The 24509-nt window shown below is 52.8% G+C and overlaps 10 protein-coding genes across 10 annotated transcripts; 4 read left to right on the forward strand and 6 right to left on the reverse strand.

The window, feature by feature from the left end:
- Window positions 1-329: 329 nt before the first annotated feature.
- Window positions 330-2249, forward strand: MRS44_008361 (uncharacterized protein; the record flags this gene model as incomplete). Its single annotated transcript, XM_046273729.1, has 4 exons — window positions 330-924; window positions 978-1458; window positions 1509-1807; window positions 1858-2249. The coding sequence occupies 4 exons, from the start codon at window positions 330-332 to the stop codon at window positions 2247-2249; spliced, it is 1767 nt and encodes a 588-aa protein (XP_046133612.1).
- A 2123-nt stretch (window positions 2250-4372) lies between these two features.
- Window positions 4373-5940, reverse strand: MRS44_008362 (uncharacterized protein; the record flags this gene model as incomplete). The annotated part of the gene is made up of 4 exons (XM_046278463.2): window positions 4373-5187; window positions 5235-5426; window positions 5475-5736; window positions 5785-5940. The coding sequence occupies 4 exons, from the start codon at window positions 5938-5940 to the stop codon at window positions 4373-4375; spliced, it is 1425 nt and encodes a 474-aa protein (XP_046133611.2).
- Window positions 5941-7058: 1118 nt separating this feature from the next.
- Window positions 7059-8745, reverse strand: MRS44_008363 (uncharacterized protein; the record flags this gene model as incomplete). The annotated part of the gene is made up of 2 exons (XM_046283493.2): window positions 7059-8116; window positions 8181-8745. The coding sequence occupies 2 exons, from the start codon at window positions 8743-8745 to the stop codon at window positions 7059-7061; spliced, it is 1623 nt and encodes a 540-aa protein (XP_046133610.1).
- A 661-nt stretch (window positions 8746-9406) lies between these two features.
- On the forward strand, window positions 9407-10829 carry MRS44_008364 (uncharacterized protein; the record flags this gene model as incomplete). Its single annotated transcript, XM_065620885.1, has 6 exons — window positions 9407-9500; window positions 9569-9602; window positions 9667-10004; window positions 10063-10571; window positions 10622-10698; window positions 10754-10829. The coding sequence occupies 6 exons, from the start codon at window positions 9407-9409 to the stop codon at window positions 10827-10829; spliced, it is 1128 nt and encodes a 375-aa protein (XP_065476957.1).
- Window positions 10830-11860: 1031 nt separating this feature from the next.
- On the forward strand, window positions 11861-12757 carry MRS44_008365 (uncharacterized protein; the record flags this gene model as incomplete). Its single annotated transcript, XM_046283492.2, has 1 exon — window positions 11861-12757. One exon carries the CDS (start codon window positions 11861-11863, stop codon window positions 12755-12757), a length of 897 nt encoding a protein of 298 aa, XP_046133608.1.
- Window positions 12758-12919: 162 nt separating this feature from the next.
- On the reverse strand, window positions 12920-15181 carry MRS44_008366 (uncharacterized protein; the record flags this gene model as incomplete). Its single annotated transcript, XM_065620886.1, has 4 exons — window positions 12920-13873; window positions 13925-14902; window positions 14961-15107; window positions 15164-15181. 4 exons carry the CDS (start codon window positions 15179-15181, stop codon window positions 12920-12922), a joined length of 2097 nt encoding a protein of 698 aa, XP_065476958.1.
- Window positions 15182-16218: 1037 nt separating this feature from the next.
- On the reverse strand, window positions 16219-16908 carry MRS44_008367 (uncharacterized protein; the record flags this gene model as incomplete). The annotated part of the gene is made up of 1 exon (XM_046279431.2): window positions 16219-16908. One exon carries the CDS (start codon window positions 16906-16908, stop codon window positions 16219-16221), a length of 690 nt encoding a protein of 229 aa, XP_046133606.2.
- Window positions 16909-17572: 664 nt separating this feature from the next.
- On the reverse strand, window positions 17573-19178 carry MRS44_008368 (uncharacterized protein; the record flags this gene model as incomplete). Its single annotated transcript, XM_046283491.2, has 3 exons — window positions 17573-18200; window positions 18253-18611; window positions 18672-19178. The coding sequence occupies 3 exons, from the start codon at window positions 19176-19178 to the stop codon at window positions 17573-17575; spliced, it is 1494 nt and encodes a 497-aa protein (XP_046133605.2).
- Window positions 19179-19735: 557 nt separating this feature from the next.
- MRS44_008369 (uncharacterized protein) lies at window positions 19736-21839 on the forward strand (the record flags this gene model as incomplete). Its single annotated transcript, XM_065620887.1, has 5 exons — window positions 19736-19791; window positions 20058-20867; window positions 20922-21008; window positions 21059-21322; window positions 21650-21839. 5 exons carry the CDS (start codon window positions 19736-19738, stop codon window positions 21837-21839), a joined length of 1407 nt encoding a protein of 468 aa, XP_065476959.1.
- Window positions 21840-21850: 11 nt separating this feature from the next.
- MRS44_008370 (uncharacterized protein) lies at window positions 21851-24457 on the reverse strand (the record flags this gene model as incomplete). The annotated part of the gene is made up of 1 exon (XM_046270844.1): window positions 21851-24457. The coding sequence occupies one exon, from the start codon at window positions 24455-24457 to the stop codon at window positions 21851-21853; it is 2607 nt and encodes an 868-aa protein (XP_046133603.1).
- Window positions 24458-24509: the final 52 nt, after the last annotated feature.

The raw sequence follows: 24509 nt of genomic DNA on the forward strand, positions 1-24509 counted from the left end.
GGTCCGAGGTTCAAACATTTCAGGCACTCCGAAGCCTACAAGATGGCAATCTGAACCAACAGTGTGTGTTCCTCGGGCTTCTAGATGGAGAATTTGTGGATATCTTGGCAGTCGTTGGGCCATTCGACTGCTTGGCTCGACCCGTCAGCAGTCCAGGATGACTTCAGCCAAGTCATCCTTTCTCCCGCAGTCCCATTCTGCCCCACGATGTTGAAGTTCTGTGCGGCTCCGAGGCCGAGTACAAGACACGGCTTCTCCCAGGTCCGGCGGTGACAGATTTTCCAATCCATCTCCTCTTCTGCCTACTCTTCTCTATACTTGTGCCCACAATGTCCGAGAAGCCAGAGCAGCCCAGAGACAATGGGATCAGCCCTCCCTCGTCCGTTGACGGCCAAGTCAATGAGAAATCCAAGCATAAATCTGGTCTTACCGGTTTCTTCTCTCGACTCGGTGACCTACCAGAATGGAAAGTCGGCGGTAAACATCTCGAGGGTGCTACGCTCAACTGGGCCATCGGCATCATTGCCTCGTGCGGTTTTCTCATGTTTGGATACGACCAAGGTGTTTTGAGTGCCTTACTTACTCTGGATGACTTCCAAAAGAACCTAGTTCTCATGACACCACGGGATGACTCAAACCCCCTCTGCTGGCTTGACTATCCAGAGAACAACCAACCTGACCCGAACCAATGCACTGGCGATCCCAACACTCAGGCAGCAGCGGTGGCGGTTTACCAGATTGGATGCTTCTTGGGTGCTGTCCTTATTCTCTTCTATGGTGAAAGATGGGGCCGAAAGTCGTCTACGTTCTGGGGAAGTCTCATTATGATCATCGGAACAATCATGCAAGCCTCTGCCCATGAGTATGGTCTCTTCTCTGCCGGGAGAATTGTTGGTGGCATTGGAAACGGCATGGTCACTTCGAGTAAGCGCCCCCTTACCCCCTCTCATGCCTTGACAGTTGTTGACTCTGTATAGCTATCCCGACATGGCAGTCCGAGTGTGCTCGACCCCATCAGCGAGGTTTCTTGATCACGCTATCCGGTGCTCTCATCTCGGGTGGTATTATGATCTCGTACTGGGTTGATTACGGGTTCTACTTTTTGTCTGGATCCGTTCGCTGGCGATTCCCAGTCTCCTTTCAATCATTCTTCACCATTGTTGTCATGATTGGACTACTCTACCTGCCCGATTCACCCCGATGGCTTGCCATGCAGGGTCGCGTCGATGAAGCGCGTGATGTAACTGCTCGTCTTCTAGGCAAGCCAGTTGATGATCCGGAAGTTATCACAGAAATAAAGGCCATTCAAGAAGCTCTTGAAGTGCAGAGCCGAGGAGGTGGGTTCCGCTATAAGGAACTCCTCACCAATGGCCCCTCGCAGAACTTTCGACGAACTATGCTCGGAGTTGCCGCCCAGTTCTTTCAGCAGATTTGTGGAATCAATCTCGTCACTTACTAGTACGTTTATTTATGTTTATCGTGCTTCAACTCTGGCTAACGCACTTTAGTGCAACATTCCTCTTCGAAAACTCGCTTGGCTTTGGTCCTGAGATGTCTCGCTTGTTGGCTGCTCTCAACGGCACGGAGTATTTCCTTGCCTCCCTCGTAGCTCTCCCTCTGATTGAACGCACTGGCCGACGCAAGCTCATGCTGTTTGGTGCCTTCGGAATGATGGCCTCCATGGCAGTTCTTGCAGGAACAGTCTCTACTGGAACAGCAGCAGACAATGGTGCACCTCAACTCGAGACTCGTTATGGCGTGACAGCGACCGTCTTTCTTTTCGTATTCAACTCATTCTTCGCCATCGGTAAGCTTACCCATCCGCTCCAGCAAAACACTGCTGACAACATCACCCAGGCTGGCTTGGAATGACCTGGCTCTATCCCGCCGAGATCACGAACCTCCGCATCCGCATCCAAGCCAACGCACTATCGACGTGTTCTAACTGGCTTTCAAATTTCCTAATAGTCATGATCACGCCCCCTGCTTTTGCGAATCTCGGATACAGGACGTATGCCATGTTTGCCGTGTTCAACGCGGCCATCATTCCATGTGTCTGGCTGTTCTTCCCTGAGCCAAAGGGACGGAGCCTTGAGGAACTAGACATCATCTTTGCCAGTGCACACTTTGACAAGGTGAATCCAGTCAAGAGGGCGAGGGAGATGCGTCATATTGAAGGGTCGGAGCTGGAGGGTGAGTTGGACAAGTACTTTGGGGCCTCTAGTGAAGAGATCGAGAATGCTCGTTAGGGCGTGGCTCAGTCCCGAAATACATAGAGTTTTGGTCTCTTATCCTACTCAACGTAAATAAGAGGTTAATTTAGCTGTAAAGTGTGTAATTTCGTGGGCTGATCTTGCCATGGTTGCCACTCTGGCCTAGAAGGAGGACTCTTGACACCAATGCGATGTGCGATTAGCTGATCCAAAACCTGCATTTGAGTTGCCCAAACTGTAGATGAACTATTAATAATGCACTCGGCCATTTCTATGGGCTTGCACCCACGGCATCTCGTATTTTCATTGACTACTGGCGTTTGACCGGCGATGACACGTACGAGCTTGGTGATAGAGAGAATGCCATATCAGTCTAGATAGAGTGACGACTTTTCACCGGCCTATAAGACCTTTATTTTAGCGAATTATGAGCAGTGCATATGGGACCTTGGGGCAATGTCTCTCCTCCAATACGGCGTTTCAAACGATGCATCGGACGAAGCGCAGTGGTCAGATCTTACTCAATAAGCAGCGAGGCCGGTGGCTGAAGAGGGTCGAATCGCACAGTTTGTCTCCAGGGGAGTCTCGACTGCAGAAGAGTTCGAAGACGACAATTGTTACGAGTGGTTGACATGGAGCGACCTTGTCCACCAGTGGTTGGCCGTCACAACTCGGGTTTCGCCTTTTATTCAAAACACCATCCTCCAAATGCTCAAGTCTGTGACTAAGGAAGATACAAAAAGGTGCGAAAGCAAGATGTTCAAAGCAAATGAACAAGTCGGAAGATATTGTTCCTGAGAAGAGTAATGATACTTTGGCTGCCAGCCACACAGGTTCATGGCTACTTCTGTCATCGGTCGAGCTCACCATGTCGCCTCTTGCAGCTCCGTAGGGACAGAACTTATCAACAGCCATGAGGTTTCTATAGTATAATAGTTGATGTATCTAGATCAGGGCCATGAGCTTCCCTCAAGTACATGCTCGGTTCGAATCCCTAATTCGAGGCATTATCTACGAATTAGGAACAGAGGAGGTAGATAATATTATTTAAACTCCGGAATGGAATAATTCTCGTTAATTTCAAAGAATTCCGTTAAAGTCAAGCCAATAGGTTCCCTAATACACCATTGACGAAACAATACAGCCTTGACCCAGAGATATCCTGCCAGATCAGATGACTCAGATATCAAGAGCTTGAAGTTCAACCACTATAACTCTCGACCTCTTGTAGGGATGATTTGTGAACGAGCACGAACTTCAGGTCAAAACAAGCCTGTCAATCAACCAGGCTTTTATCCATCAGAATAGAGAACAACATGGTTAATACACTTGGCTTGAGTCTTGTTGGTATATGAGTAGAGCTAGGCCAAGTCAACACCACTCAGTGCTCGAATCTGTCTCTCTTGGCCGTGAGTTTCTTGTTGATCGTCCAAACCAGGCTTGCTCAACTTGTAGAGACTGGCCAGGGTCGGTTAGTGAGGTTTTGAAAATAAAGTTTTACTCTCCGTTGATCGACCCGCCCTGACTGACGTCAGGATGGATACTTTGTACCTTGAAACGGACATCTCAAGGCCGAAGATTGTGACGTGACAAGGTGTGGGTACCGAATCGGACCTTCCGACCCCGATGGAAACCGGTATCTTGGAGCTAGAGCGTTTTAGGAAAGTTCCAAACAACGGTTCAGGGAGGCATGAAACATGACGTCTCATTGGGGGTTTTGTCGGATACTGATCCGTAAAATAATGTCGCACATATTGATGGCCAGGTTGTTGGAATTCATGAAGGGGAGGCATAGCAACTGTTAGTATGAAGGGTGAGTTAAGGATTACATCGAAATGAGAGGGAATGAAGCCACGCGAATACGACATATCACGACTTGGCATGGCAGTTCAACATCAATGAACGAGGCGACGCACGTGTCCTGGATGGCGATCCCGCTGGTCTTCTCGCTCAATGGTGTCAAACACAGCAATAAGGAACACAGTTGCCAACACATAAGGGCAAATCGAGAAGGTATCACGGTTTTGATGAAAGGAGACAAGTGTATATCAGGATCAAAAAGAGATCTATCCTTTATGAATTTATATAGTGTAATGCAGAATGCCCCCCCTTGAAATGCTCCACGCTAGCTCTACTTTCTAAAAACATCATTCTACCTCTTAAACAGAGTTGGAGTTATCGGCACAAGACCAGGCAGACGAACCACCAGACTCCTTGTAAGAATCAATGATGCTAACAATGGATCCGTAGGTACCGCCAATCATCAGGAAAGTACCGGAAACGATGACAAAGACGCTGAAAGCAACCATGAGATACCATCGAAGAGTGGGATCGCGTCGGCCGGGAGCCCAGTTGTCGTAGAGCCACATGCAGCCCATAGGCTGGAAAGACATCAGCGTACCGAGGAGGGCACCGACGAGGGAGACGAGGCCACCGAAAACAGGGATACCGCTAGCAATCGCATAGGCAATGATAGAGGTGACAAAGGTGCAGCCGAGCCAAGTTCCCCAGTGGATAGGGCTGTTAGAAGCCAGATGCTTGGAGCCTCGAAGGATACGGACAAAGGCGTACTTGGCGGCAAAATGGATGACGAGGGTTGTGGTTGCGATGAGACCGGGAAGCGCAAGACCGTAGGCGACCTTCTTGATGAGAGGACCAGCCGAGCCGAGAGCAGGCGAAGCAACGTAGGAACCGCAGTAAAGGTAGACAACACAGCCGATGACGATGTAGGTGATGGTAACTCCGGCCTGGCAGATCATCAGGGAGCGAGTGTAGTGGGCTGGGTTCTTCATCTCGGAGGCGATGGAGAAGAAACCAGGGGTACCGGCGTAGGCAAAGACCAGGGAAGAAATAGCCGAAATGGCCTCGGTGAAGGAAGGGTTGTTGACGACCTTGTAGTCAGACTTCCAGTGTCCGGTTGATGGCGCAGAAGCGGGTCGATCCTGAACACCAACGGCGATGGTGACAGTGAAGACTGGTCATGGTTAGGGACGAAACTATGCAGAGTCGCGGAAAACTTACTGGCTGTAAGGATACAGACAAGACCGATCCAAGCAAGCCAGCTAATACGGCCAAGAGTACGGATACTCGCGAGACTGAATCCAACAATAGCGGCAACGGCAACAAATATAGCGGTACATGCGCCATGAGTCGAGACAGCGTTCAGACCGATCGAGATACCCAGCATACCAGAACCGGCGACGAAGATCCAGTCTTTGACATTGTTAGTTTGAATCATGCAGCTTTCTCACGAGCACTTACAAAGGCAGAAAGCTATTCCCAGAATCTCACGGCCAATACGGCCAAACATCAAATCACCAGCATCGTCGATGCTGTAAACCTGGGTGTGGCGACGCTTGAAAACTCCAACCATATAATCAGACCAAGTCGTGATGCCGGCGATGATAATAAGGCAGATGACACCAGGAACGATGCCAAGGACGTCGAAAACGGCGGGGATAGACAAGACGCCAAGACCGACCTGGGTCTTCATCATGAGGGCAACGGTGCCGATCCAACCGACCTATGAGGTGTTAGTCTTTGAAGCTCAACCATCTTGGCATCTACATACAGCGCGGTAGTTGGGTCCCTCGTCAGTGATATCACCAAAGACATCGTCGTGGACCTCGCCCGCCTGAGAGGGCACAGTTGTGAGTCCATTGTTGAACTCGACGTCCTGCTCGTGCTTCATGTCCTTTTCCGTGGGAGGGCTCGAGTACTGCGACATGGCGCCGGAGTTGAGAGAGGGATATGGCCAAGACAAGATGCAACCGGAACAGATGCAAGAGAAGGAGGGTGAAGAGAGAGAGAAAGAGAGAAAGGCTTGAATACAGACTGATCCACAAACAAGACTTGATGATCTGGGGATTGCGGGCTCAACTTATAGCGATTGACATTGACGGCAACGCTCTGACCAAGCCAATGATTCGACCAGGCCAAACACTGGAGGTTAGCTCTTCCTCGCCCCCCCTCCATGGGTCGTATCAGGCCAAACGATAGGGAAACAGGCTATGGCAGGGTCATGATTTCAACCTAGAGGGTTTAGACCGGGAGAGTGGGTTCCTTGCAAACCTTGGTCCAAAAACCTCGCCCCCCTCGACCGGCATCAGCGATAGCGAACAGCCCGGAGCTTATCTCTACGGGGTTAGTACATGCTGAGATGGAGGGTGGAGAAAGCACGCTTTTTCACGGGTTGGAATTGGCACGTCTGCTCCCCCATGGGGTAAGTCGACGGACTCATGGGGTAGAGAGGAGAAAAGCTGGGGGTTAACTCCATGGGGCGAGAACGCTCAAGGGTTGTTGGCAGCATGCGGAGATGTGAGGTCCGCATTGGCAAAAGCTTGCTGAGCGTCAGTCGAGTCAGGCTCGTTGCTAGCAGAGAGATGTTGCTCTCAGTACGTAAGAAAAATAGGAATCCCAGACAAAAACACGTAGCAGTGTCCGAGGTATGACGTTGGAGTTCCACTGGGCAACGGGGTTAGCTTTGCCGACCCTCTGACGAGTTGGGGACTCTTCCGCGTCGGAACCGTCTCCACTGGTTCTCCACTGTCTTTGGTCGTGTTACTGAGGCGAAGGGGGAGACGGTTTGATTACCCCGTCGACTACGGCTGACAACGTCGGGAGCGCTCCCGATGAGGGCACCAACGAGAGGCAAGATAAGGTGTGCGACGGTATTCTTGTTTGCATTGGTTTTTGGTTTTGTCTATGTGTGGAACTCTTCTATTGAGCTTCCTTGCGGGTCAAAATGTCTCGCGATCTGCGCTCCAACTGCCTTGAACGGTTTGTACCCAAATCCACTCCTCCGAACGCCTCTGCCATCCCGGTACCCCTTTTTTTCCTATTTGTTCAGCTCTGCGTCGGCATGTTGACGCTCTTTCCGTGGTCTGCTTCCTCCTCGCCTCTCCAGAGAGTCGTAATGGTCTTTGTCTGGGTGTAAAAGTTGAGCCCGGGCTTTCCGTAAAAGGTGCTCGTGCCGCCACCCGCCACGCTCTTCTTGTTGCCGGTGAAGCTGAACATGGGCAGGGGCACTGGGATAGGAACGTTGACTCCGACCTGACCGGCTTCAATGTTCTTCTGGAACCAGGCGGCCTTGTTGCCCGAGTTGGTGAAGATGGCTACTCCGTTGCCGTACTCGTTCTGGTTGATGAGATCTGTGGCAGCCTCGAGGGTAGGGGCCTCGAGAACCAGCAGCACGGGTCCAAAGATCTCTTGGGTGTAGCACTTCATGCTCGGGGTCACCCCTGTGATGATGGTTGGGGCGATGAAGTTGCCTGAGGGGTACTTGTCGGGAGCGTACCCGCGACCGTCGAGAACAATCTGTGCGCCCTCCTCCTCAGCTGAGGCAATCAATGATTCGATCCTCGACTTGGACTCTGGACTAATGACGGGTCCGAGGTCGGCACCGTCTTCAAAGCCTCCGTCCGTCTTGAGCTGCTTGGCTGCTGAGACGAGGTCGTCAACATACGACTTGGTGTCGGGACCGACGAGAACGACGGTGCTCAAGGCCATGCATCGTTGACCAGCGGCACCAAATGCAGCGCCAGTGATGGCATTGATGGTGCTCTTCTTATTACAGTCGGGCAGGACGACGGCATGGTTCTTGGCTCCGAGGTTGGCCTGAACACGCTTGCCATTGGCTGAGCCCCTGGAGTAGATATACTCTCCAGCGGCATTGCCTCCGACGAAGCTAATGGCCTTGATGGCGGGCTCATCAATGATGAAGTTGACTGCACGGTGCGTTCCGTGGATGATGTTGACAACTCCCTCAGGGAAACCTGCCTCCTTTGCAATCTCGGCAAGGATCATGGCAGCGCCCGGGTCGCGTTCCGATGGTTTGAGGACGAGCGTGTTACCTGTGATGGTCGCAATCGGGATGGACCACAGTGGAATCATGGCAGGGAAATCTTAAAGACATAAAAGTCAGCTTGTATCTCCTGATGTTGCGTGTCTGTTGGTTTTGGGACTTACTGAAGGGGCAGATGGCGGCAACAACGCCGAGAGGCTCTCGAACATTACGAGTCTCCATATCCTTAGCAACTTCCAAAACCTCTCCAGTGATTTGCGTAGTGATGCCACAAGCCGTCTCTGCAACCTGCAGGCCTCGAAGGACATCACCACGGGCATCAGCAAACGTCTTGCCCTGCTCCAGAGTAATGGACGAGGCAAGACGGTCCCAGTTCTGACGGATCAGCCGTGTAAACTCAAACATGATTTGCTGGCGACGCAGAATGCTCGTGTTCTTCCAGGCAGGAAAGGCATCCTGTGCGGCCTTGACGGCAGCGCGGAGCTCCTCGTCTGTAGACTCTGGCACGCGGGTCACGACATTGTTCGTGGCAGGGTCATGGACGTCAATCCACTTTGTGGCGGCCGAGGGGGTAAAGTTGTTGCCGATGAAGTTGTGTGTGGGGAGGGGGTCTTTGATTTGCTCATGGGAAGTTGGAGAAGGGCGGTTGAAGATGGAATGGGCAGACCGCGAGGTGACTCGGGGTGTCAGAGACCGAGGGATGCGTCGAATAGCTCGTGCGGACTTCATGGCTGCGACGAGGTTGACAGTTGAGTTTGTCTGGTGTCTGAAGAAGCAAGAAGTCGTGAAGCCGGATGCCTTTATCATTGTTTGGTTTCTCAAGCCAAATGCCTCTTCTTTTTCTTCATCTTGAATTCAGGAGCCATGTTTGTCGAATGAGGCAAGTCAAACCGTCGAGATTGTTCTAAAACGTCCGGAGCTGACCTTGTGATTGTCCAAACTCAAGATCCGGAGTCGGAGGCCCGGACCGGCCTCTAGCGGTCTTGTTCTCCGCACAAGCAGTCCCCCATTTCCCCACAAACCTTGGCCCGCTGCCGATGGTCACTTTCCTACAAAGATCCGAAGCGGCGCGGTCTGAATCGGCCGAAGCGGCCGTCCGTTAGCCTCATTCCTCCAAGACAGGCAGGCCTCGCCGGCGAGATAAGGCTTCCAGACTGCTGGCTTTCTTTTGCCAATTGATCACATGGACGCGTTCGTTGATCGATTTAGGCATGTTCCCCAAACATGGGCAAGCCGGGGTATGGGGGGCCGGGTCATTTCTGGTCAGCTATGAAAGTTATTTGACTGGCTTCGAGCTGCTGTCACTTTTCGACAGTGTCAAGTCGCCAATCTCTATCTCTTTCTGCTTTTCAAGACCAAGATACCCTTTGGATATTCCCATACCTTGACAATGGCTAACCGAGGCGTTTCGTGGGATCCCCATGTCCACACAATTGCGGACCTCAAGGACCTTGGCAGCAAGAAGCTCCCCAAGATGTATCGGGGTAGCTACACCCTGCAACCCCAGGCCAGGAACAGGCCAAACGGACCCATGCTGACTGTGTAACCATAGACTACTTCAATGAAGGAGCCATGGATCTGGTTACGTATGATTCGCTCACTCTACGTGTTTGTGTGTTTGCGCCACGGCTTACCGTTGGCATGCTGCAGATTGAGAGACAACGAAGAGGCCTACAACAGGTACAAGATCCGACCGCGCATTCTTGTCAACGTCGACAATGTCGATATATCGACCGAAATCTTTGGATGCAAAACGGCGCTGCCTCTGGGCTTCAGTCCGGCTGCGATGCACCGTCTGGCGCATCCCGATGGCGAGATTGCTACTTCGCGGGCTGCCGCCAAGATCGGCATCTGCATGGGTCTCTCTTCATATGCGACAGCTTCTCTTGAGGATGTCGCTGCTCAAGGATCAGGGAACCCTTATGTGATGCAGCTCTGTGTTTTGCGCGATCGCGAGACAACACTTCAGATGCTGCGACGCGCTGAAGGTGAGTACAAGTTCAATTGCGCGCGCATCCCAATCGCGTCTAACAATTCTTGCTACAGCTTCCGGATACAAGGCCATCTTCCTCTCTGTCGATGTCCCCATGCTCGGCCGTCGACTAAACGAATACCGCAATAACTTTGTCCTCCCTGACGACATGGCCTGGCCCAATCTGCTTTCCGATGGCAAGAGTGAGCTCAGCGGATCCAGCGAGGATCTGACACAGAGCAAACATGACTTTGACCCGTCGCTCGACTGGGACACTGCCATTCCCTGGCTGCGCCAACACACCAAGCTCCAACTCTGGATCAAGGGCGTGTACGCTGCCGAGGATGTCCAGCTGGCTATCAAGTACGGTCTTGACGGTGTCGTCGTGTCGAACCACGGTGGTAGACAGCTGGACGGCGTCCCTGCGACCCTCGACGCGCTTCGAGAATGTGTCATCGCAGCCAATGGCAAGATTCCTGTCGCTGTAGATGGTGGCATCCGACGAGGCACCGACATCTTCAAGGCGCTCGCCATGGGAGCCAGCCACTGCTTTGTCGGAAGAATCCCCATCTGGGGCCTTGCAGTGCGTGCCAATTCACAAGCAAGCGATTGACGAATACTGACAATTCATAGTACAACGGCCAAGAAGGTGTAGAGCTCGCTCTCAAGATCCTCATGTACGAGTTCAAGCTTGCCATGGCGCTCGCTGGGTATGATGTCATTGATCTTGCGAGATGTTCAGTTCAATTGACTGACAATTTTTAGATGCCGTACGATCAAGGACATTTCAAGAAGTCATCTCGCGTTTCTCAACTCGGAGGGTATTTTGGCCAAGTTGTAAAAAGTTTATACCGTCTGTTAGATTAGCATAGAGTTTGTTTGATGACATTGTCTAAGCATAATTGAGCGTTGCATTGCTGCGAATCCTGGGGCTTAGTCTCGTCGCTATTTTGTGAATGTGTCTACTATGTGATGATGATAGTCTTGACAGGAAGATTTAAATATCCGAATAATTACAAAAGAGTATTTTGAGATTTTTTGCCATGAGTTTAACTTGCTAACCATGACTTCTTGAGGATTTACATTGCTGAATTGCCTCGTCGCGACCGTAACTGAGAGACCTTAAGTCAATTCATTTCAGCCATGCACACATCAAATGATCAATGCTCGATACCTGGCCATGTTATCGATACAAAATTAAATCCCCACTAAAAAGACTACCGAATATACTCCATTTCTTCCAAGCATCATCATCAAGGGCCATCAAGCATTCACATAATGAACCTGAGCTTATCTGCCAGAGCTACCCTGGACCCTGGACCCTGAAACCCAGTGGAACATGAACCCCTAGAACCGTGGGTCGCCTTCTGGAACCACAGTGGAAGCCGGGATAACAGGCCGGGATCATCCTTTCAAGATGCTGACAATGGCAAACACCATGGCAAGATTGCCTGCACAGACGGGTCGCCCTCCGGTCCACGTGCTTATTATTATCACATTGATAAGCGCCCCCCAGAACAGGAAGGTCTCCCTAATCATCACAGTCACACCCAAAAACAAGGCTTCTCTCGCCGCTGCTCCCGCGGGTTGCCGCGTGGCAGGCCTCGCCGACCCCGTCGTGGAGACCTACCTATTTCGAAGAGGCAAGACCCTTTACAGAGTTTCCCACTCCACACCAACGACGCGGGGTATATACGGATTTGTAGAAGGGAGATCCTCCAGAAGGGAAGAGGATACGCATATAATAGACAATGTGAATGCTTTGATCAGACGAGTTGTTCTTTATTCTCATCGCCATCACCATCATCAAGTTGCACTCTCATCTCATCTCTCTATCCCAGCAACAAGTCATCTCTTCTTAAAGACTTCAAAATGGCCCCCCAGAAGGAACTCACCGGCATCCTTGTCGCCCTCATCACCCCATTCACTGCCGATGGGGCCGTTGACCTCCCTGCCCTCGACGTCCACATCCAGCGTCAGATTGACGCCGGCGTCCACGGCCTGGTCCCTGGCGGCAGCACCGGAGAGTTTACCGCCCTGACCGTCGACGAGCGCAAGGCCGTCCTCGAGCAGTGCATCAAGTCGGCTGCCGGCCGCGTCCCCGTCATCGCTGGCATCGGCGACCTGACCACCGCCGGTGTTGTCGATCTGGCCAAGCATGCCGCCAAGGTTGGCGCCGCCAGCCTGATGGTGGTGCCCCCCTTCTACGACGCCCCCAGCCTGGCCCAGCTCCGGGACATGTTTGACGAGATTCACAAGGCCAGCGGCCTCCCCATCATGTACTACAACATCCCCGCTGCCAGTGGCGTCAGCTTGACGCCCTCAGAAATCGCTAGCCTCTCCGAGGTGGGCGTCAAGTACCTCAAGGACACGTCCGGAAATGCCCCGGCCCTGACCGACCTCCTCTTCCACCACCACGGAAGCATTACCGCCCTCAACGGATGGGACACCCTCACCTTTTACGGCCTTGCCGCCGGCGCCAAGGGATCCGTCTGGGGTACCACCAACGTCCTGCCCGAGCTGTCGGTGCAGCTGTGGAATGCCCTCGCCGTCGAGAACGACCTCAAGAAGGGACGCGAGATCTGGTCCAAGATCTTCCCCATCTGCAAGTTCCTCGAAGCTCACCAGTACGGTCCTGCTGTCAAGACCGGTATGGAGCTGCGGGGATGGAAGACTGGTGGTCTGCGAAAGCCTTTCCACCTCCTCCCCGATGCTGAGCGGGCGGAGCTGGCTGGTCTGCTGAAGGATGCCGGTGTGCCTCTTGCGTAAAGTTGCCTAGTGTTGAAAAAGTTTAATAGTTAAAGTAAAAAAGTAAAATAGACATGAATTCAATAAATGTTCACAATCTGATCACGATATTTCCGAAGTACCTAAGTAGTGTATTATGGCATGACTTGCACATTAATCCGTCAACTACCTATTGCACAAGCTCTATAGCAAGCTATCTGACACGAGACTTTGCCAGCTCGCGGTCCAGTCCCCCGACTCTTTTCGCTTATCCCATATCATCGGTACAATCACCTTTGCCGGCTTGGGCGTAAAGTATATGCCCTTATCATCGGTGACCGACAAGCACTTGAGGGCTCTCTCTTGAAGATCAGGAGACACAGCCTCGCAAGCGGCAACAAACGCCGGCCAGGCGAGACTGGTGGCAAAGTCTTGGTCACCAATCAACTCGCCTAGGCAAGGCTCGAGGAAGTCCAGCGTCTTCTTGACCAGGTCTTGGAGGATCATGGCGTTCATGTCGTACACCCGACGGTAAAAGTAGATGATGAGGGCTTGATGTATGGCCAGCGCCATCGAACGGACCTGAGGGTGAGCCATTAGGTCCTGATCTAGACGAGTTGGTTTCGGAGGCCCAAGAGGATCAAGCGCCAGAGTCCATGCCCATATTCTATTCTCAAGCGTCTTTGTGTGTCTCGCCAGGGCTACTGAAACTCCTGGGTTGCAACGAGCCACATTTTCGAGACGCGCCTTTTCGTTGGACAAGGAGACTGTCTGTGACAGGAGCGTCATCAGAGACTCTGGAATGCCGTAGATGACGGGGAACAGTGTATGACTCCAGCGGCCCTGGATCTCGAGATGAATGTCATTGTATCCCATTTCATCTGTCTTCTCTTGCGCTGGGTCAAGACCGATATTGAGAGCATCTTCGGTGATTCGAAACGTCCGGCCATGAGTGAGGTCACGAGTATTATTCTCGTCGAACGTGTCGGAAGGGGGCTCGGCACACAATGATATGCTCTCTGCAATGACGCGGAGATGGGTGTACATGTGATGCAACAGACGAGTTTTGAAGGGATTTTGGTTGATCAGGCCCCGAAGTCGAATGAGCCGCTCAGCATCGAGAAGAAAGACGCGGAAAGCACGGGTGCCGTTGTGTAGCTGCAGAGCTCGTTAGCGAATTTGATAATAGAGCGGAGGGAATAAACAAACCGAAGTCATTGCCATGCCAAGAATTGCCATCAGCAACTCCTTGTAGTTCGCCTGTTTGGGACCAAACATCTCGAGCTGCAGAGCATTGCGGAGGTGATGTTGAGCTCTCTCGTGGTTTCGTATGCCAATCTCTTTCCAGTCGCAAGAAAACGTGCTCGGCTTATTCGACAGGTGCAGTTGGAGAGCGCTGTGAGCAAGAAGAGTATAGAATATGGTTGAACGTGTATGTGAGGCTTCATTCCAGAGCGAGAGCTCGGCGAATGTCTCGAGAGCGCAGGGCAAAAATATGATTTCCCATGGTGACTTGCGTTTTGCCTGCATGGACGTTCTCTCGCCGGCCACGTGCTTTTTGTAGTAACGAAGCAATGGCTCTGCCTCTTCTGGAAGCCCCAAGTGGCCTCCGTTGGCTTGCGGTAGTCCCCGGGGACAAGGCATGACTTCGTTTTCTAAATGGTTGAATGCGTTGTCTCCATGATCGTCCACCTGGCTGTCTCCGTGGCCAGCTGCTTCACTTTCCATTGCCTGGGTTATAAAGTTGGGGCTGAAGAGGGCTAGGCCTTCAACGCCCATGGAGTTATCGAGGAAGAAGTTTGTCATTGCAGAGTCCGGCAAAAGCACTTGATCTGAACCTGTTGGTTCTTCAGGGTTGAGAGAAAGACTCGGATCTAGAGGTCCGGTAAACAGATCTAGGTCGTCTCCAATATGGGTTGGCCAGTCATGTCGCTGTACCTCCTCGATGAAGCTGTCGGTATCGGGATATGTGTTTGTATTCGAGTTTTCGGTGTCTGGAGAGGATGTGAGAACATCAGCTGGTGATGGTTCTTCGATTGATTGAAAAACTCCGAAAGGGCCTTTGATCATGGCCGAGTTTCCACCTGCCAGCTTATCGCATGCAGAGTCAATGTCGGCCAAGATGTCCATGGCAGACTGCTTGCCCAAGCTGTCTGACAATTCGGCACTCATCAATCTGCGATCAACCTCTGCGGAACATCAGCTTCCGTTTCGGCATTGGGATATCCGGGGCCGGAGGACTTACCGGAGAAGAGTGGATACCGGTATTCGGATCCCCGATGACTCTGCTGGAGCTCCGGTCGGACTGCATCGTCTGTGATCCAGAAGAGGCGGGCTCCGTACCCACCGCATGTGAGCCCGAGTCTCCGACAGGTGCCGCATTCTGGCTGAGCTAGAGCAGAGAGTCAGCACTGTCGCGTGATGAGGATGAGATGCGATTGACGATACCTTCGTCGCACTTTGCATGTCGGCTTCGACAAGTCCGGCATCCAGTAAAGGTGCGCGTACGCTCGACCTTGGTCCCGCTCTGTCTAGGCATCTTCAAAGCAAAGAGTCGACAGAAGGGGAATTCCAGATAGGCAAGTGGGTCGTTTGCGTAGGTATGAAAGAAGCAGACAGACGAGGATGATGCAAGTTCCCCTGTTGCATTGCAGACGAAAGAGAGAAACTATCCGGGGGAGCAAACTGAGGTCTTCTGTATCCAGAAGAATGAGGGGGCAGAATGGCCACTGAAACCACACGACTGCGACTTTCCAAAGAGGAATGTCTCCGCGAGCTAGTGTGGGCCCGTGAGTGGCTGGCTTATCGGGGAGTCCGCGTGGGCGACAACGGCCTTTGGTCAAAGTCCGGGGCTAGGGTCACCACTCAAACTATGGCCGATAAGGGGGGAGGCAATGAGTCGTGTTTTAATTGACTGTTATTGACTAGTTGGGGTTTTGCAGTTGTCAACAAGGAAAAGGTAATTGTTTGTTGAATCCACAGTGAACCGCCTTATATGACACTCACCACTGACAAACACGATTGCTAAGCTAGAAGAGTTCTCGATGGACACATCTCCGCCCTATTTTCCATCTGGTTAAACATGAGCCAATCGCTTGACTGTCTAGTAACCATGTGTCTCCAGGCGAGCGGGGGAGATGTCATCTTTGTCACGGGATACCAACTGCATACTGGACTGTGCATAGAGCGCTACGGGAAGGGGCAGGAGAAAGGAGACATCGATCAAATTTCATGCAATCTATCAGTTCTCAGCTCGGCACATACAGGCCCCCACACTGCTACCTGCACAAAGAAGCGTGGCTGACATTCCCGATGGAACGGTCCTATGTGAGGCTCCATCATGAACAACATCTATGAAACATTCGAATCCCATCATGGGTTGATTACCCCGCCGGCTCCGGCTTGCGATCCAACCGTAGCCACTACAGTTTCTCCGGCGACTCGCTTGACTGCAAAATGTGACGGTTAGCCTCAGATGGGGTCAAACAGGGGACGAGTCGATACTAACACTTCTGCCACGACATGGGCTCCTTTGGTGGCTTTCCAGCCTCATGCCACACCTTGGCACACCAGCAAGTCACCAAAAGATCAAGCTCCTTTTCATCCAGCGGGACCTTGACCTCGATCCTTGGAGGTGACGTCTGGCCAGAGTCCTTGTTGAGACTCTGCTTGAACTCGACGCCAACCACCCGATCCTTGGTGTCCATCCAAGTGATCTGGTTCTTATTCTTGATTCGGTCCAAGACCCCCTGGCTCGCCTTGAAGTGGTCTGCAACCTGATACGCGGCCGAGCCTACACCCTGGACGAGAAAGAGCCCCGGGTATGCACGATCTTCGCCGGCCCTTCCGTTAATGGCCAGGTGGACGCCCCCCATCTGGCTCCACGTATCTTGGAAATCGTACAGATGCACGCGAGGCGGCTTCTCGCAAGGTTCACCATTGGAGGGATAGCAGTGTTTTGTGATGCTGCATGGTTCTGTCGTGGGGTTTCCGAGTGGATTGCCGAGCTCGTAGTGAACCCGGTTGCGGGACTGCTCTAGCACGACACAGTCATCGATAAGAAAGGTCGGGGTATCGGTTTGAGCCGCAAGCGGTTGGCTGGAGCTTGAAGCTACATTCTCGTATTGTGGGGGTGCGGCTCCAGCTGGGGCTGGCGCATTGTTGTCGGGATAGTACGGAGGAGGAGATGCCATGATTGAGTATTGACGTGGTGAATGTTGTGAATCCACTTCAGAAGACGTCTCTAAGGGTCTTATTAAAGCAACGCTGAGGGCTGATTACCCCAAACTCTGTGACGTACCAGACAGGGATTATTCTGGGGTTGTTGTGAGCACAGCCTTGGCTTGCTGCAGATAAAGATTCGACGAGACACTTGATTGGGAGTATTTTGGTGACTGCCTTGGATCAGCAGAGGCGAGGTAAAACAAACTCAGCCACCAACAAAGGATCAGCGTTGCCCGGCACAGCCAACATTTGCCCCAGGGATTGGCATGGAGACCCATGTAAATAATCACGAATGAGGACTGTGACACGTATTGTAGGATGAAACGTAGGCAACACGTGGTTTACTTTTAGGGCTCCTTTGCTCGCCAGCTTAGATTTAGCTTTGAGTCCTTAATGAAATGTTGCATAGTTGAGTGACTTGATGCCTATTATGAGACAATTACGACCTATTGATTCAATTCGGCCTATCCTGCACGACCAGATCAAAGAGCCAAGGAAGTCCACGGTTGCCTAGGTCTATCGACATGGGAAGAAAAATACTAATTTGATACCCAAACTATTGTTGCCATTCAGATTTGTATACACACATTTACTCCTCCGCCATACCGCCGCAAGATCCCGCGCCAAAGACCCTCATTGACCAACATGAAGGGCTTTAACATCGCCACTCTTGACCGCCTCCAAATCCAGGTCTTGATGGACATGCATCTCGCCGTCAAACAAGACATCAATCTCCTCCAGGGTCAGCCCCTTGGTCTCAACCCACTGGAAGTAGATGTAAAGCCACATCAAAATGTTCCACGACGCGTTGACAATGTACGTCTTCCATCCAATAGCCTCCATCATGTAAGGGAAGGCCATGGTGACTAGCACTCCACACGACTTGATCAGGATGCCCTGCATGGCAATTCCGTTGGCGCGCATGTTGTACGGCAGAACCTCTGGTGCATACATGGCTGTGAGAGGAGTGATGCCAAAGGAATACGCGCCCAGGAAGAGGAAGATACAAGCTATGGTGCCGTAAGTACCGGCTAGGTTGTGTGAAGTCCCGAACTTGGCAGTCAAACCTGCTAGCAGGTAGAAGAAGATGGAGCAGAGACCTAAGCTGAACAGAGCAAGGAACCGGCGCCCAAGTCTCTCGGCCATGAAGGATCCACAGACGGCAACAATCAGCTGCCATGAAGAGAGACAGACATTAACCTTGAGCTGTGTGACTGAGTCGCCAAGGCCGGCCTGGGTGAGCATACTGCCAAAGTAGTAACTAGGCTTTGACGTTAGCACTATGGTGGGTGTATGATTGGGCCATCTCCTACGTGATGATGTTTGAACCGGTCAACATGGCAAGCGGCGCCACAGACAAGGCCAGTAGAAGTCTCTTGCGGTTCGCTCGGTTCTTGAGCATATCTGCGATGCTGACGCTTCTCCCCTCGTTCTTCTCGTATTCTAGAGTGTCAATGACCTCCCTGTATTGAGTTTGCACTTGTGGGTGCTGCTCATCGGCGCCATTGACTCTTGCCAGGACCTTTAGCGCTTCTTCTCGTCGATCTTGGTATGCGAGCCATCGGGGAGACTCTGGGACAAAGGGGATGAGACTGAGGACTGCAAGTGGAGGCACCGCCTGTAGGATAGATGGAATACGCCATGTCCAGTTGGAGGGTTCGAGGCCAGAGGTCTGGAGGTCCGCACTTGTTAGCACGCATAATCAAAGTCTTGGGCCTATCTCTCTACTCACGCCATACGAGATCCCAGCAGCAAGTAGAGAACCCACGGCCCAGCAAGAAAAATACAACCCCAGGGCCGTCGGGCGAACCGAAGGTGCAGTCGTCTCGGCAACATAGGTGCTTGCAGCAGTCTGTCCGAGCCCGACGCCGATGCCGATGATGATGCGGCCCGCGATGAACATGGCGATGTTGATGGCGCCCCCAGCGATGGCAGCGCCCAGGATGTTGACGATGCAGGCCGCGTACAACCCAATCTTGCGCCCCTTCCAGTCAATGAGCATTCCGGTGAAGGGTCCGACCAGGATGGCTCCCAGGAAAGTGGCGCAGGTGTTGACAGCAGTGGTTGAAGTCGTGAGATCAAAGTAGTTCTGGTACGCCTTCATGACGTTCAGAGAGCCCATGAGAGAACCATCATAGGCGATGGCCACGGAGTCGACAACACAGACCGAGATGACCAGGGCCGTCGTCAAGTGCTTGCGAAGTCCATCTGGGGCCTCGATAGGAGTGGATGGAGTCATGGTTCCTGTCGGTTGCTGGGCTGCTGGTCTTGCTGTCTTGGATGTAGAGGACTAGAAAAGAGGGAGGAGAAGGGGAGATAGTTATAGAAGGTTGAACCAGAGTTATCTTCGCCAACCTTACGCGCTGCCAGGCCGAGACTGATAGCAGCCCGTCACAGCGCCTACCCCACATATGATAGTCTGGGGTAAGTCAATCTGGTTGCCCTCATGATCCGGGGTTGGTCCATCATGTTGACCAAGGTAGTTGAGATAACGAGCTTTGACAGGGCAACAAATCTGATGGCCGCGGAGGTGAAGCCGCCCTTCCGCCAGGGAGACACGACTTGAGACTACTGTCACCCGCGCAACCCATGATTGGTCAACAGAAGGAGAGAGGGGAAATGACTTGATTCGTTCGAATTATGGCCACTAACCATTCCAGACCTAGTCAGTCGAGACTGTCCAAGCATAAGACATTTCGCTTGCCCCAGGTTGCGGATTGTCCGCCTCCAATCCCGCTGCTTCTTCCGTCACGACAGTTCGGCCAAACGAGAAAAACACACATAGAAGCAGCGGCCATGCACAGTCCCAAGCGGAGGCGAGCCGCTGTGGCTTGCAACTATTGTCGCAAGAGGTGAGTCGATATGGAATGGCGGGCCGCAATGCTCCATGTTCCGCTGCCTCGTGGTGGCGATGGAGACAAAGTCTAAGCACTACAGATACTGATCAATGTGTGTTTTGGCAGAAAACGCAAATGTGATGGCGGGAGGCCAGCCTGTAGCCTCTGCGAGGAGGTTGGCAACTCATGCGAGTATCGTGAGGTCGAACCCCCAAGGTGCGTTTATCTACACTGACATTGTGCTTTGTACGAGCCGATTTGCTCACCCAGGACATCCGCAGGAACGCTTCCGTGCCGTTGGATCAGTTAAACGGCATCCTTGGCCGGCTTGAGGCATTAGAACGACGGGCAGATGGCTCAACAGCGGATCAGTCGGACTCGAGCCGCCAACACGCCGCCAGTACACCCTTCATCCTCGGCGAGGACTTTGGCCTGGGCTCAGCGGAAACCCCGGACGTGGCTCCGTCACTGGCACCGACTCCGCTCAACTCAGCTGGGCTCAACACCACCATGGCCATCCCCTTATCACACTCCACAACGACGGGTAGCCTCTTACGGTCGGCTCCAGCCCGAGCCCTCCTCGGTGATTATCCGCAAGATATCTTTCTCCATGTTGAACTAGGCCGTAGTGTACCGGCCTCCCTATCTTTGACCCCAAAGCCACTCAACCAGGTCGAGATACCGGCCGTCTCGCGAAACGAGGCTGACGAGCTAATGCACAAGTTCTTCAAGCTCGTCCACCGATTCTATCCAATCCTGGACGAGGACGAGTTCCGGCGCACCTATGATGATGTATTCACCCAGGGTCTTGCCCCTAATCTTGCCACTGCCGTGGTGCTCATTGTCCTGGCTCTTGGTAGCGTGTCCGACGCCGACTACGACGGCTCCACCTCATGGGAACCGGGCAGCCGTTTCTCGTCCCCTGCAGTCAGCATTCTACTTACGGTGGGACTCGAGTCCTTTGGTGGGAGCTTACTTCTCCCGCAATCGTTATACTTGGCAGCTATCTACTATAGCTTCCTGGCCAGACCTTTGCCGGCCTGGCGGCTGGTGCATATGGCATCAACTGAAGTGCAGCACTATTGGATACGGTTTGTCCCCCTCTCCATTTCCATTCCAGGATGAACTACTTACACTTTGATTAGAAAGTTGGGCTTACTAAACGACGCGCAAGTATCCGCAAAGGGTCAATTGATACTGCGGCTGTGTTGGGCTATCTTCATTCTCGAGTGGTACGGCTATGGCCCCATGACTGAAGACTTGTGGCTGATTGGCATGTTAGTGATATCGTCGCCGAACACCATTTCCCCAGAAGCGGGATAGACAATGTCGTCGAACAGCTCCCCTTTCCCGGCTTCGGTAACTCGCCCGAGCCCCCAATGCTGCGCTGGCTGGCCAATATCTCGTCCCGTCGTCTGCTAAACCGGATACATTACGTGCCCTACGATACCTACCAAGGCGCCACAACCAGCATGGATTCATCGTCTTGTGCCCCGACCTCTCAGTTTGGCATCAGCCAGGAGCTCAACCGTCAACTTCACGCCTGGTATGATTTGCTTCCTCCCGCCATCAAACCAAATCTGGACCACGATGAGCATTGCCTTGACGACTCCATTTTGCTCATGCGTTTTCATGCCGCTGGGGATATTATTCATAGACCTTTCCTGCTCCAACTCTGTGCTTTGCCTTCCGGGAGACACCGCCGGATGTCAGGATGGTGGAGAACGCCAAGACGTGCTTGTATCATTGCCGTGGCTATCTAGGAGCCGTGCAGGGTGTCCTGAGAAAACCATCTGCATCACTTGAGATCTTTACTCACTCGTAGGTACATATCCGATTGCCCATTCATATTCTCTCTAACTCGTTTCTCCAGTACCATGGCGGTTGTTCTGCTTCTCACATTTGCCTCTTTTTCTCCCGCTCTCGCTCCTGACCTGCAGGATGTCAAGGAACTACAAGCGCAAGGGGCATCTATTCTCCAAAATTGGTCGTTCCCCGAGTCCAGCATAGAGACTATGCTCTCTATCGTACGAACAGTGCGAGTCAAATGTCTCGGCCGCTGAGCCAGCTAATCCTATTCCACAATCGCATTCAACTCCTTGAAGAAGTTGCGTGAGCTGGCACCAACGTAACACTTGTACGTACCCTCATCAAGCCTCCACGCACCGCGGGCTGTACCCTCTGCAGCGGGATCGAACCACCAAAAGGCTGTGGCTGCCAACTCAATGTCGATCTTCTTGCTCTCCCCCGGGGCTACAGTGACCTTTCTGAACCCGGCGAGGGCCCTAGGGGCGGAAGAGAGACCAGAGCTGCTGATACGTGTAGAAGGAGACACGTAAAGCTGAACCACCTCGCTTCCAAGTAGACTTCCAGTGTTTGTGATGGTAACTTGCACGACAGCACTAGATGAGCCATCTCGGCTCACTTTACCCTTGATGGTTGCGTCAGTGATGGAAAATGTGGTGTAAGACAGGCCATAACCAAAAGGCCACAGCGGCTGAATGTCTTGCTGATCAAACCAACGATATCCCACTAGGATGCCCTCCCCATACTCGGCCTTGTCTGCGACTGCGTCGCCAGGGAACCACTTGTTGGAGCCATGGTCCTCAATCTTGCGGGGGAAAGTCAGGGGAAGCTTTCCCGACGGGTTGACGAGCCCAAATAGGACATCAGCTATGGCATTTCCACACTCTTGCCCTTGGTACCAGGCATGCACAATGGCACTAGCTTCATCAACCCAGGGCATGCTGATAGCGCAGGCGGACTGGGTCACCACGACCACATTCCTGCTGGCGGCACATACAGCCGAGACAAGCTCATCTGTGCGGCGCGGAAGGGACAGCGATGTCCGATCAGACCCTTCTCTCTCGGTGTCGTTGTTATGACCAACTAACAGGATGACGGCGTCTGCAACCTGTGCTGCGCCCACGGCGTTTCTGAACATGGCTTCCTCGTCGTGCCTGAACAGCATACCAACCCGTACCCCCGAGATCTTATGGAAGAGTGTGTTGTCGTGTGGCTTAGTGGGAGGAGGAACGACGACATTGTCAACCCTCAGCTCGTAAGTCTTGCCAGCCTCCAAGACCTTGCTGAAGAAGCACTCTTCGCTTCCGCAATTCATAAAGTTCCCACTGATCTCGGTCCATTCTGTATTGTCGATCAGGAGATCCCCATCTATGAAGAGCTTCGCCTTGCCCGTGTTGGACAAGCTAAAATCATAGACTCCCGTCACACTGGGGCGGAGGAGTCCGGTGGCCCTGTAGCTGAAGATGGTACCGCGCAGAGGAGCAGGAACATCTCCGTCGCTCATGAAATAGACGAGGGAATCTTGCCAGAAAGTGGTTGCCACGATGTCGCCCTCGAACCTCTGTCCTGCGAAAAAGTCTACCTGGAGACCCGGAGTGCCACTATCCGGCCTCGTGAGGCAGTGGCCAATCAAAGGTGGTTGCAAGCGCGTGAAGATGCCTTGCTCGTACACTATATCCATATCCGGGTTTTTCTCTTTGGAGAGAGACGTGATCGACTCATATGGGGTGGTGATGTAGTACGGGTTGACGATTGCACTGCCAGTTCCACCGATGGTGGGATTCTTTGCGTTGGGTCCGATGATTGCCAACTTTCGAATGGCTCGCGGATCAAGAGGGAGCAGGTTGTCGTTTTTGAGGAGAACAATACCCTGGGATGCAGCTTCTCTTGTGATTCTGCGGAACTCGGGCGTGTCTGTCTCAGCCTCGTTGGCGGTGATCTCGGCCTCAACATCGCTGCATTTCACGGTCCGGGAGCACTGTTCATCTCGGCCCAGAAGCTTGAACTTCTGGAGCAGCTGTAACAGCCGCTGGACAGAAGGGTCGACATGCTCGGTCTCCGACACCTGGCCCATTTGCACCGCCTCCATCAATGCCTTGCCATATCGAAGCGGAGGACCCGGCATCTCAAGATCTGTCGTTGCACGGATGCTGTCGACCGTCGAGTTAAGACCGCCCCAGTCGCTCATGACCAGGCCCTTGTATCCCCATTCCTGGCGAAGAATGTCATGGACGAGATATCGGCTTGTGTCGACGTGATGCCCGTTCACCTTGGGGTAAGCCGTCATCGCAGTCAGAGGTTGAGCCTCGAGCGCCATGTGAAAGGGCCTGAGGTAGATTTCTTGCAGTGTCCTCTCATCAATCTTCTCGTCCATGTTGAACCGGCGTGTCTCCATATCGTTGGCGACGTAGTGTTTCATGCAAGCCCCAGTGCCCATGCTCTGAACGCCGCGGATGTACGCGGTAGCCATGTTCCCCGTGAGGAACGGATCCTCGCCAAAGTTCTCAAAGTTACGACCACCAAATGGAGAGCGGCTGATGTTCATGGTCGGCGCGAGAAGGACATGGGCGCCCTTGCTCTTGGCCTCGGATCCTAGGATGGTGCCGACCTTTTGAACCAGGTCCGGGTCAAAGGTGGCTGCGAGAGAGATTCCGCATGGAATATGTGTTGTGTGTGTTCCGTCTGTCCATCGGGAACCGCGCACGCCGGCTGGACCGTCGCTCGTCTTGAGGCTTTTGATGCCGAGTCGTTCAATCGCTGCCGTCTCCCACATGTTCTTTCCAGATAACAGAGTACATTTTTCCTCCAACGTCAGAGACTCGAGCAATTTCCTGATCCTGGCTGCATCAGCCTGGGTATGTTCGGAAATTGCCATGTCGGGATAGTAGGGGGAAGGGGTGGTTCAAGCGTGTGTGTCTAGATGAGTC

The sequence above is a fragment of the Fusarium solani genome (assembly GCF_023522795.1).
Source record: "Fusarium solani strain SB1 chromosome Unknown bctg00000004, whole genome shotgun sequence".
Lineage (NCBI taxonomy): Eukaryota > Fungi > Ascomycota > Sordariomycetes > Hypocreales > Nectriaceae > Fusarium > Fusarium solani.